This window comes from Primulina huaijiensis, chromosome 5 (genome assembly GCF_012295235.1).
Source record: "Primulina huaijiensis isolate GDHJ02 chromosome 5, ASM1229523v2, whole genome shotgun sequence".
Taxonomy (NCBI): Eukaryota; Viridiplantae; Streptophyta; class Magnoliopsida; order Lamiales; family Gesneriaceae; genus Primulina; species Primulina huaijiensis.
In genome coordinates, this window is record NC_133310.1 from 9479447 (window position 1) to 9492045 (window position 12599).

The 12599-nt window shown below is 37.1% G+C and overlaps 1 protein-coding gene across 5 annotated transcripts in view; it reads left to right on the forward strand.

Moving 5' to 3' along the window:
* LOC140976623 (histone-lysine N-methyltransferase ASHH2-like) overlaps positions 1–12279 on the forward strand; it is a 29431-nt gene extending 17152 nt beyond the window's left edge. For 4 of the 5 annotated variants that reach the window (XM_073440866.1, XM_073440864.1, XM_073440868.1 and 1 more), the window contains exons 12-18: positions 74–129; positions 414–493; positions 647–729; positions 821–900; positions 1867–1946; positions 9926–9971; positions 10995–12279. In XM_073440866.1, the coding sequence (XP_073296967.1) occupies positions 74–129; positions 414–493; positions 647–729; positions 821–900; positions 1867–1946; positions 9926–9971; positions 10995–11951 (1382 nt within the window). In that variant the 3' untranslated portion in view covers positions 11952–12279. Of the gene's footprint in view, positions 1–73; positions 130–413; positions 494–646; positions 730–820; positions 901–1866; positions 1947–9925; positions 9972–10615; positions 10912–10994 lie in introns of all 5 variants that reach the window. The other variant, XR_012175245.1, reaches the window with a different exon arrangement.
* The last annotated feature ends 320 nt before the right edge of the window (positions 12280–12599 follow it).

Sequence of the window (12599 nt, forward strand, 5' to 3'; positions counted from 1 at the left end):
CATCTGCTTTGTACTTCTTTTCATGGTAGTTATGGTTGGGGTTTTCTGCAATAACTCACCCAAATGCTTGCAGTTGAGGAGAAACTGAATGAATTGCTTGATCCTGAAGGAGGAATAAGCAAGCGTAAAGTAAGTTCTTCATCCCGTGCTATAGTTCTTTTTTTCTTTCTGAATCTCTCGATTTTGCAAAGAACAATTGATATATTTTTTTTGTCATCTATAACAAAGCTCAACTAATTCCCAGTTTTCTATTTTTGTCAATTTTCAGAATTTGTAGAATTTTTGTGTAATTACTGACTTCATATATGCTTTTATTGGTTGGTGATATTATTTATATTGATATTGTGCAACTGAACTTAATTCGTGCTTGTAGAAGGTTGTTTCTTGTCTTAATTTCTTCTATAATTTGATAGGATGCATCAAGAGGCTACTTGAAGCTTCTTTTTCTTACTGCTGCATCAGGGAATAATGGCCATGGTGAAGCTATACACAGGTAATTTTCGGTAGTTTACATCCTTTGCTAAATTCATCACTTTGTTATTTTGCTAAATTCATCACTTTGTTATCCTGTTTGTTATTTCACCTTGTAAAAACATACTATTCACCGAGCTTTCCTGAAGTTGCTGTTCTTATTTTAAATTTTCAGCAATCGAGATCTTTCAATGATCTTGGATGCACTTCTGAAGACGAAATCTCGGACTGTTCTGGTTGATGTAATTAACAAGAATGGTAGTTGTTCTGTTTGTTGTTCCTAGTATATATCTTGATGCTTTTCATTAGTGCGTTGAATTTTTCCAGAGCAATGACTGTTAATGTATAGGTTTGCAGATGCTACACAACATTTTGAAGCAGTGTAGGAGGGAATTCCTCAAAACTCCGATTTTGCGCAAGCTTCTTAAGGTAAATTTGGTGGAACTGAATAAACTTTTACTTCACTTCATGAATCATGACGAATCATTACTTAACTTTGAAAAAGAGCTAAGGCAATCAATTTAATATCAACTTAGGCTTATTCAAATAGTTGATCATTTGAGTGTGACCATAATTAATTACCCAAAGAATTTGCTCCTTCTGATCTATTATTTTGGGTCAAATCTTGTTTAATCGTAAATATGCAAGGGAACAAAGCACATGATAATATTCTACGCATGAGATCATGCATGAAACTTGGACATACGCACGAACAGACAGTATTTGAACATATACTGAAACGGCAAACTACTCAAGTTCATGGGCTTTAAAATGAGATTGCCAACAATTGATTTGTATGTGTAGTTGTTGAATATGTCATGTAAATAAATATATTCATAGGTCTGTCATACTTTAGGCTTTAAAATCCACATCTATATTGCAAAGTTGAAGGGACACAAGTTGGTGTTGGTTGTGTTGACTACATCAAGAGTATGTAGGGAACTGACTTGAAATTCCACGTGTCTGTATAAATACTAATAATCTTCCCATTTGATGTAGTAAACTGATATAGGAACTGGAAAATTGAATAATTAGCAATTGTTTTGACGAAAAGGCTTTTCAAATCGATGAGATTATTTTGGATCGTGATTGAAGTATTGAAAATTTACTAATGCCAGCTGACAATGTCTACTCATGCTTAACACTTGACAGAACTGAACATATTCTTTTTCAAGTACCTTTGAAGAAACTTATGCGAGTGAAATTGTAAAAAACTGGTCCAGAACAAATCAACAAACTCAAATGAGTTGAACGAAACTATAGTTTATAAAATTATTCTCCCAAATTTTGATGGCGATGTGGAAAATGCTGATAGTCTTTACAACTATAATTTATAGCAAATTGTTATTTGGATAAAATAGAGCTTTACAGCTTTCGATATTGTTGTTTGGATAGATACTTGAGTATATGGCAACAAGGGAAATTCTTAAATTGGAACATATAACCGGAGGCCCACCTCGTCCAGGAGTGGAGAGGTCAGCATATTTTTTGACCTATTTTACTGATGTACTTAAATTTTATAATTCTCTTGCAGACTGTGGTTTTAATATGTAAGATATTGATGTATTATTTGGGTATAAATGATTAATGCTCAGTTCATGTATTTGACAAAGAGAGGTGAACATGTTTACAGTACAAATTAATGCTCAACAACAAAATTAATGCTCAGCCTTTGTTGTTGAGTACTTGCTGTTAAATTAGTGATGAATTATTGTAAAGCGCAATCGCTAGCAGCTTGTTTATAGGCACATTTGTTGTCTCAATTACAAGAGGCTTGAGTCATTAACAATTTGATAGTGTTCCTTCTTGTTGTTGATCCTGCTACAGTATGCGCTGTTGCTTCAAAAAATGTGTTAGGCTTAAAGGAAGAATAGGAAATTATATAAGATCCCAGGACCATGATGTGTATGTTATGCCTTACTCGTCCAATAAAACAGTAGCGAATAGTTTGGAATTTTATATGTGAGTATTTGTTACGGACCTGTTATTGGTGGGCCTAGATCCAAACAGCCCAAGAGTTATAAAGCCTTAAAAGAGTCTAGAAATAAGGCAATAAATTAATATGTGGGAGAGGAGGAATTATCATTCATTCAGTTATTTTTGATTGTGCATTGTAACTAATTGAGCTAGGAATACAGAGTTTGTCTGTGTGAATTTTTTTACTGTTATTTCATCATATTAATACCTGAGCTTATCAAGAGAACGGAGAACACAATAAAGTAAAAGGTATGTATATTTATATGATGAAGTAACAATAAGAAAAATACCTGAGACAAGCTCTGTATTGTCTGGCTCAGTTTGTTACAATGCACAATAAAAGATAAAAGAATAAATAATAACTCTCCTTCTTCCCACGTATTTATTTATTGTCTTTTTTCTAGACTCTTCTAAGCTTTTTATAACTATTGGGCTTTTTGGATCTAGTCTCACCTATAATATAGGTATGTAACAATACCACCGTCTTCAAAATTAGCCTTGTCCTCATGGATAAGAGATGAAGATAACTTGTTCAGCTCTAGTCCCAATGCATCATGCCCTTCCTCAATCACTAGGAACACGAATAGAGAACAGTGCGCCCCATCAGCACGGCTGCCCAATAAACCACCACAGTATGCAATAACAATTGCCAAACTTTTGATATCTTTCTGCGTCCCTAACTTAAATATGGTAAAAGAGGACTGCGGGGCCATGATTCTGATAAAAGTATGCTCAAAATTAGACCTTTCGAATCACGCAAATTGTCAGGAGATACTAGGGAAATTATTTTGTCAACAGATTGCATCATGAAGTTGGAGGTAGTTCGAGTGATTTTACCCTGGTCCCTACCATGGGCGTCACCTTGGCGCAGGAAATTTGTCGCTCTTTCAGCCCTACTTTCCTCTTCCCTATCTTCTCTGTCTTTGATCTGCCAGCTTCTTTTCAATTTCTTTAAACCCTGAACACTTGTCTTCCCTTTTTTCAATTCCTTTTTGTGAGACCACTGCTATACTGTTATGCGTCCATCCTTTGGTTAAACGAGGACTCCATAGTGTGTTTCTCCCTTCCCGATTTGTGTGCCGTCTGGTGTATGGGCTTGCCTCGCTCAAATTTAAAGCAAACATGGATTGGGCCCAGCCCATACTGCAGCTATTAGGCCAGTAGGATACAAGCCCGTTCCAGTCTAGCCAAATCTCAATATGGATATAATAGCAAATGCCTTTCTTTAGGGTTACTCCTTCACCATCAAAACTCAATTCCTCTACCCTCTTTATTTTAATCGGGCTGTGATTTCTTACCCAAATCAAAGTTTCTTCTTTGAGCCAATCAATCACCAGACCCATGCATTGTTCTTGAGTCCACTCCTGGGCTGTCCTCTTCTCAGTCTTCACGATTTGTAACCCTACCCTCTTGCATCCCTGCTCAACGCCGCGTACCAATCCATCCTGCATGGCATTTCAGCCACTATATTGAAATCGTAACCATAGAATACAAACCTAATTCCAAACGAACAATTTCAACGAAACCTCTCATAAGTCTCTCATCTTTCTTCTCCCCAAGTTTCGTTTGACCCCATGACATCTCAAGGAACCTCTGGCCCCTCATGCTAATGTTTGCCGTGACGATACGATCTGTTCCATCTTCACTATGATGCCAGTCTTCAACACCATGGATTCCGGTAGGAACTCATTATTTGCTTTGCTTCTTATATGTTTTCTCCCAATCCAAATTGGTTTTCTCGTATCAAACTCAGATAATTCCAATCCATAGTATTGCTCATCCTTTTTATTTTCTTCTTTGATCCCCTCGAGGTCTGAGCGTGTGACTACTCCAAAGGCCAGGCCCGATGCAGTCTCATCTTGCACTTGCTCTTGGATCATGTAACTTTCCTTCTCCTCAACAATTAGGACGCCAATTTTGTTCGTATTTGGTCCACTTGGTGATTCATTCTTCCCCTCCACTAGCTGGTCGATGCTATCCTTTGGTTGCTTTTTCACATCCCTTGTTTTCCCTTTTACAAGTTGCTCGCTCTCCTGTTATCCTGATTCTCAGAAACTTCCCCATATTTTTGTTCAGCGACGGGGAATGGGATAGCTCTTCGTGCAAGGTTGTTTTGTGAGCTTGTGTCGAACGTATCATTTTCTGTTATGATTAACGGGAGGCCATGGGGCAAATTTAAGGCGCAAAAAGGGGTTAGACAAGGAGATCCGTTTTCTCCATTCTTGTTCAATTTGGTAGTGGATGTGTTGGGGAGATTGATTGACAAAGCTAAGGAAAGGAATTTTATAAGGGGGATCGAGGTTGGTAGAGACAAGATAGAGATATCTCATATTCAGTTTGCGGACGACACACTATTCCTTGTGAGGAATGAGGAACATATTAGGTTTTTGGTTCAAGTTGTGAGATCGTTTTATTAAATGTCTGGATTAAAAATCAACTGGGAAATAAGTGCTTTGTTGGGTATCCATTGTGAACAAAGAGAAGTTGAACTGTTAGCACAACAGATTGGATGTGGTAACGAGATTTGGCCTATTAAGTATTTGGGAATGCTTTTAGGTGGAAATCCGTTACAAGCATCGTTTTGGGATGCCATTGTGGCAAAGATGTCGAAAAAATTGGCAAGTTAGAAAAAACTTTTTTGTCAAGAGGGGGAAGATTAACACTGATGTCATCGGTTTTAAATGCAATTCCGATATATTACATGTCTCTTTTTAGCGTGCCTAAAGGTATAGCGGAGTTGATGGAGAAGATTTCAAGAAACTTTTTATGAGATGGAGGGGATGGTGATGTACATAGCCACTTGGTTGCGTGGGAACATGTGTGCAAACCTAAGGAAAAAAGAGGATTGGGTGTTGCGAATATTATATTGAGAAACAAGGCCTTGTTGGGGAAGTGGTGGTGGAGATTTTATGCAAAAAATGGGACGTTGTGGAAGAAAATCATTGTAAGTATATATGGTTTACAAGATAATGGGTGGGATGCGGGGTTGGCAAAAACGCTACGTTCAGGTGCCCATAAAAGTTTATTTCCCGAATATACCGACTTTTCAGGAGCGCGTTTCAATTAAGGTGAGAGGAGGTAACAAGGTTAGATTTTGGGAAGACATGTGGTGGGGGGATTCTTCTTTTAAAGAACTTTTTCCATCATTATTTCAGTTATCAGCAGTTCATAATCTGCCTATTTGTCATTTTGTCCAATTTGATAATGCCACGTCTATTCAATCATGGGATTTTCATTTTAGAATGGTTGTGAGAGATGTAGAGCTTTTTCAGTTGTCCGAGTTATTTGGTGTGTTAGTGAGAACTAGATTGATTGAAGGGGTAGATGATTTTCGTGTGTGGACAGGGGATTCTTCTGGTATTTTCTCAGTCAAATCCTTATTCGAGTCTTTTTTTCACGACACTCGTTTTCCCGTTTTTCCTTTTTTCCATCATGTTTGGAAGGTTCTTGTTCCAAAAAAGATTCAAATATTTTCGTGGACAGCGACTCAGGGTAAGGTACCGACCTCGTAGATTATGCAAAAAAGATGTCCCTCAATTGCTATGTGCCCAAATTGGTGTGTGTTGTGTAGAAATGAAACAGAAACTCAGGATCATAAGCTCATCCATTGTCCATTCACGACTGGATTGTGGGCTAGAGCTTTGCAAGAGCTTGGATTGGTTTGGGTGATGCCGAAGTCAACGAGGGATTTATTCTCTTTGGATTTAGGACAGTTAAACGGTACGAGAGGAAGAATTTTTTGGCACGTCGTGGTTCATTGCATATGCTGGATTGTATGCCTGGAAAGAAATAGAAGAATTTTTGATGATAAGAAAGAAACTAGAGAAAATTGCTGGAAAAAAATCAAGATCAAAGTTGCTATGTGAATCGACAATTAATGAACAAGCTTATTAATTTGTAAATGAGCCTAATCCCCCAATAACTAAATTATTAAACATATTTCCTATTTTTTATCATTAATAAAGATTTATTACTTTTTATTATGGACCCGACTAGTCCCCGCCTTGGCACTGGTCTACCGTCCGACTAGCGCCTAGCAAATTTTAGAACCTTGCCTCAAGTCCATAATTTTGATCCACTGGGTTTTCTTCTTCGCCTGCTTTCTCTTCATTGTTTTACCAATACCCAGTTTATTTGCATCCCCGACTTCTCGCCTTATAACCTGCTCCTTCGTCGTTTCGATCTTCATCTTGAGATCCAAGAACTTAACTCCCTCAATGCCACTTACTTGACTGTTGCCTGCAACTAAGCGAATCTTGTGTTTCCCCCATTCTTCCATTGATCAGTTGCCCAACTAATCTCTTGTGATTTGCTGTTAATTCCTATGTTGACTTGCTGGCTTATACAAATATCTGCTGTAAAGCTTATATCTTTCCTTTAATGCTATGTTGCATGATACGGGTACGGGTACCGTATCGAATACGATACAGGTATGGCGATTCGGAAAAATTTTGAAAATATAAGACACGATACGGCTAGGATACGATAATTATTAAAAATTGTAGAAATATACGTATTTATATAAATATATTGTAGAAATATATATACAAATTTAAGTAAATATATAAAATGTACAACTTCAGAACAGTGATTTAAAAAGAAAATGAAAAAAAAAATAATAATTCATTTTTTTTCTAAACGTATCCAACCTTGTCCCCACCGTGTTAATGGCGTATCCGGCAAGTCAAACATGCAAAAAGTCAACGACACCGATTTTGCCATATCTGAAACGCGTATCAGCGTGTCGTGTCCGTGTCGTACACGTGTCCGATACTTCGAAAAACAAATTTTAAGAGTGTCCATGCTACATAGCTTTAATGCCTCCACTCTATCTTCGAACTGTGCGGTTTCCATCAATACTCCTTGACCTATGTTGCATGGATACGGGTACGAGTATCGTATCGAATACGATACGGATACGGCAACACGTCAAATTTTGAAAATATAAGACACGATACGGCTAGGATACGACAATCATTAAAATATATATAAATATTATATATATTTATATTTATATAAATTTAGTATTGAAAAGTAAAAACTATAGAGATAGATGTAATATTTCATTAATCATAATATCTTAAGTACAAAATATTAAACAAAAAATCCATTTTAAGCAAGTAAAAGGTGGCGACACGATGGAATTGAATTGAATTGAGAGCCGTTTGATCAGAAATAAAATGAAAGAGACGGACAAATGTATTTAGGGATTTAAAAGCCCAGCCCAATTTATTTTAAATTATTTTCCTTTTAGTTCTTAGAAATTTTAATTTTTTTTATTGACCCCTAAAACTTTTAAATATTTACAATTTTGCCCAAACGTATCTGAAAACGTATCCATGGCGTGTCCTCGCCGTGTCCAAAACGTATCCGGTTGGTCAACTCTAAACAATGACATTGATTTTGAGGTATCCGACACGTGTATCCTCGTGTCGTATCCGTATCCGATACTTAAAAAAAAAATTTTAAGGTATCCGTGCTACATAGTCCTTGACTTTGGTGATCCATCAGGTCGGAACGGTAGTAACATCCACAAATATCATTGTTTAAGGAACATAGCACTACTAAGGAAATGGTGGTGGAGAGGTTCAGTGGAAAGGGAGACGTTGTGCAAAGAGTTATAATAAGCATTTATGGTATTGAAGATAATGGGTGTGACGTGGGGTTGGTCAGGAATTCGACATTCAGAAGCCCTTGGAAATTTATCTCTCGTTCTTACCCGGCTTTTCATCAATTGGTTAGGGCGGTGCTAAAAGTGGGTAATATCATTCATTTTTGGGAAGATGTTTTGGGTTCAATCGTTTGAAGAACGATTTCCATCTCCGTTTCAGATATGAACCTTAGTTAATAAACCAATCCGTAACTTTTTAGATATTGTCGTTAGTGGAGTCAATTCTATCTTTCAATGGGACGTGCGTTTTAGATGAGATTTAAATGAGGTCGAACTAGGTGAGTTCGCTGATCTTTTAGGGGTCTTAGACTCAATTAGGTTAGAGTTGGGCACGGGGGATTTAAGAGTTTGGTTGGGAGACTCTTCAGGTTTATTTTCTGTTCGATCTTTCTACGATTCTATCTTTCCAACTTCTAACTTCCCATTATTCCCATATTATGATAATATCTGGAAAGTACCTATCCCACAAAAAGTTCAAGTTTTTTCGTGGATTGTGGCTTTGGGGAAACTCCCCACTTGTGACTCGGTGCAAAGAAGGTGGCAGGTCTGTGTGTTATGCCCGCAATGGTGCACTTTATGTCAGAAGCAACAAGAGAATCACGACCATGTATTGGTGCATTGCTCTTTTTCGAGAGGTATTTGGACAAAATTGTTGCAAGAGTTGGGATTTGAATGGGCTTTTCCAAGAAGAGCACAAGACATGTTCATTATGGAGCCTGGCCGTCCAACCGGGAGAAGATTCAACAGATTCTGGTACTTGGTAACACTGCACTTTTTGGTCAATCTGGCTGGAGAGAAATAACATAATATTCGTAGACTTGTCGGAGACCGTGGATGACGTTTGGGAGAAGATCAAATTCAGAGTTGCGAATTGGACGACTAAGCTGACAGAGTTTAATCATTTATTTATTTAAGACTTAGTTAGGGATTGAAAGTTTTTATGGCCAGGACGATAGCGTGATAGTGTTTTTTCGATTGTAACAGCACTCGTTTTGCGGATTACTCATCCTATTGTAAAATTTTTATTTTAATAATAAAGTTTAGTTTCCTATCAAAAAAATAAAATAAAATAATGAACAAAATAAAAAAGGAAATATGATGATGTGTAATGGAAATAATGTTTGTAGAGGTAATCCTCTCTGTAAACGGGAGATCACTCCCTTCCCTAGCAAAAGCTAGTCTCAACACTCCGAAAACGAAAGTTACAGAATGCCTAATCTACTATCTCCATTCACATTTTTATATCCTCCCCACCTTCTAGATACTTCTAAAACTTGTGACTCATGGGCTTGTTTTGGCTTTTATATTTGAGTCCGCTTGTTTTGGCTTTTATATTTGAGTCCGTGACAGCTTATTCTTTTTGTTGATTTTGTTCACACTAAATTGGTGAGGTTTAAACTCGGGATGCTTGTGGAATGTAAACAGAATGAACTGAAGTCTCTACCTGTGTTCTACTTTTTATTCCGGTATTCAAATATCAAATAAATATAAATGTCACTTCCATTCAATAAACTGGCGGAGCCCTTTTAATACATCAATTTTAGAATTACCTACATTAGTTATATAGTGTTTGCTGTTCTTGGTAAATTACATAGTTTTCTGCTGGTGATGGTTAAAACTTTAGTGAGAACGAACACAGTTTTGCAAATTTATTCGTCTCATCTTGGAAAATCAATAAAGGGTGGAATTTTTTGCTCTGCAGCGGGAAGAAAAAAATGATGTTTTCGCTTAAATAATTGTTGTTTATGTAATCCTTATGTGTTTGTGTTGTAGTTCTCTAACGTGTTCCTTGTTCTGCATTTGCAGTTTTAAAGATTCAATATTAACACTGACAGAACATGCAGACAAACAGGTATAATGAATGAAATTCTTTTCCATTCTGTTGTCAATTTACTTGCTCGTGTCTGATGTCATCTTTTCCACACAAGTCTGGTGCTTGTATTGTTGCTGCCAACAACTGACAAAAAGACGGTGATTAGTTTTTATTGCATTTGTGCATCTTGGTTGAAAACATTGCCATGTCCCAAGGACAACTAGCAAAAGGGAAACCGTGACAGATTATATTTTGTTGTTAGGTTCAATCATTTTCTCCCACCTGTGATTTTGTGATAATTCTGACGGTTATCTAGATTTGATGGCGATTCTGCTTGTGAAAAATCTTGACAATATTGCTTGATTAATATTTACTACCCTTTATCTTCTGCCTATAACAATTGTTATGTGTCTTCATATGATTAAATTTATGTTTACTGTAGATGTTTAAAGGCTGAGACTTTTTATTTTATTTTATTATAATGCAGAAAATCTAGTCCCTTTTTTTGCCCTTAAAATTAATCCTTTGTTTTTGTGTGTTTGTGTTTTCTTTTCTTTTCTGGTTGTGGCTGCGATTTGTTTGTTGCTTGAGGTAAAGAAAATAATCCCATGCCGTATGAAAAAGCGCTTTATGTGTTGCATCGACCCCCACCCCCTTAATCCTTAACTTGCTTTTATGGCCAGCTTGGCTGATGATGGTACCACGTGTTATTGGCGGCAAAAGCTAAGCTATTTCCTTTTTTTTTTTTTAAATCAGAAAGCTAAGCTATTTCTCTACTTGCATATTATTTGTCTTTCAATTGTTAATTTCATGTTTTGTGGTTTCTACCATATTTGTGGACTACGGTGCGCTGCATCTGTCTGCATCCAGGAACTACCAAGCATCCATCAAGCAAGTGAATGCCCTTCTAATTATCTGGATGTTTGGATGGGTGTTTGAATATTATCCAACCGCAGATGTTTAGAAAATTGCACTCAGAGTGAGCGAGATGTTTAGAAATTGCACTTAAGGTGAGCGCTTATTTTTTTATTCTGGCTGAAGTTTGATCTTTACTGCTCTCAGGTCCATCAAAGTGCACGAAGTTTCAGGGATAAATGGATTCCGAGATCTCTCAGAAAAAATAGCTGCACAGAACGAGACGATGCAAGGATGGAATATCCTCAGCTTTCAAGCAATGATAGGCTTTCTACGTCGCATGATCTTTGGAGCAATCAAGGCGGGAAACTGTCAGAAGCAACAAATTGTCGTATCGAGCAGCCAGTTGCTGCATCCTGTACAATTGATCTCTCTGGCCCAGAACCCATATCTGATTCAGTTAGCAGTGTAACTGACCGGACAAAAACACGCAAGCGCAAGAGCCGATGGGACAATCCTGCGGATGAGCGACCGAATCCAAGTCTTAGGACCAACTTGGAATGTGATGGAAAGCTTAATACTGATGATGATATCCCTCCCGGATTTTCTTCTCCCTGTAATGGTCCTATGGTTCCATCTGATCCATCTTCAACTTTCATTAATCGCCAAGAAAGAGAAGCATCCATAAAGCAACCGTATGACATGGTATTAAGTGATTCTCAGCAGAGATATAATGCATACATGTCGACCTCCTATGGAATTCCCTCTTCTGTCATGCATCAATTTGGGGTTTGCGCAGAAACTTCAGATGGTTGGACTATAGCTCCAGGTGTGCCTTTCCATCCGTTTCCTCCATTACCCCCATACCCTCGTAGCAATTTACACCCGCCATCATGTACTGCTGTATCTGCCCCATTGAGTGAATCCGAGGGAAAAACAGAACAATATAGCCTTAAGTATGCCCCTCCTCCCTCTAATAAGAAACATTCGAAGACACCCGGCATTGACTCACCAGAAATGAACATTTCCTGTGCAAATGGGCGACCTGATTTCATGCAAGGAGGGAATTCTTATAGCATGGGAAGGAAGTACTTCCGGCAGCAAAAGTGGAACAATTCGAAGGTAATGCCACCACCATGGATTCAAATGAGAAATGGCCGGTGATGCACAGGGAACTTTACCAGAAATTGTGCAATTTAGAGTCTAGGTTTAGGAATTGGAGCTAATCGGTGTAGGAATTCATGCATTTAATTGGAGGGTCAGTTGACTGCAGAAGAGAATTATAAACAATTAGTCAACATTTTTTTATGAAAAAGTAGTGCCTTTTATTCGGAGCTTCTGCATTTTCTGATGCTCCTTTATCTAAACCATTCTTAAGTCACAGTTGTACTAATATTGAATTATTTGTTAATTCCATTGGTTATAATTTAATTTGTGGATATGGCGGCCTTCATCTGCCATTTATATTCTCTCTACACTTGAGAAAATTCTATGATTTTGTTGTCTTTGATGTAAACATCATCGGTTAAAATTTAAGTTGATTTTTGACTTGGAATTATTGGTCGAAAATTCTTCTTAGGTTTCTCATTTGTTTGTTATTTACATTTCAAAAATTATTGATAACTTTTACTTATTTTTCAAATTCTACTATAAAATTCAATAAATATCAAACACGATGCTCCCTTGCCATGTCTTTGGAATATTTGGTTTTTTCGTATCTTCTGATATAATGACTGACTAATTAAACTTTTCATTATTTTTCAGAACTACTTTAGTGGTATTATATTATATTATATTATATTATATTATAAC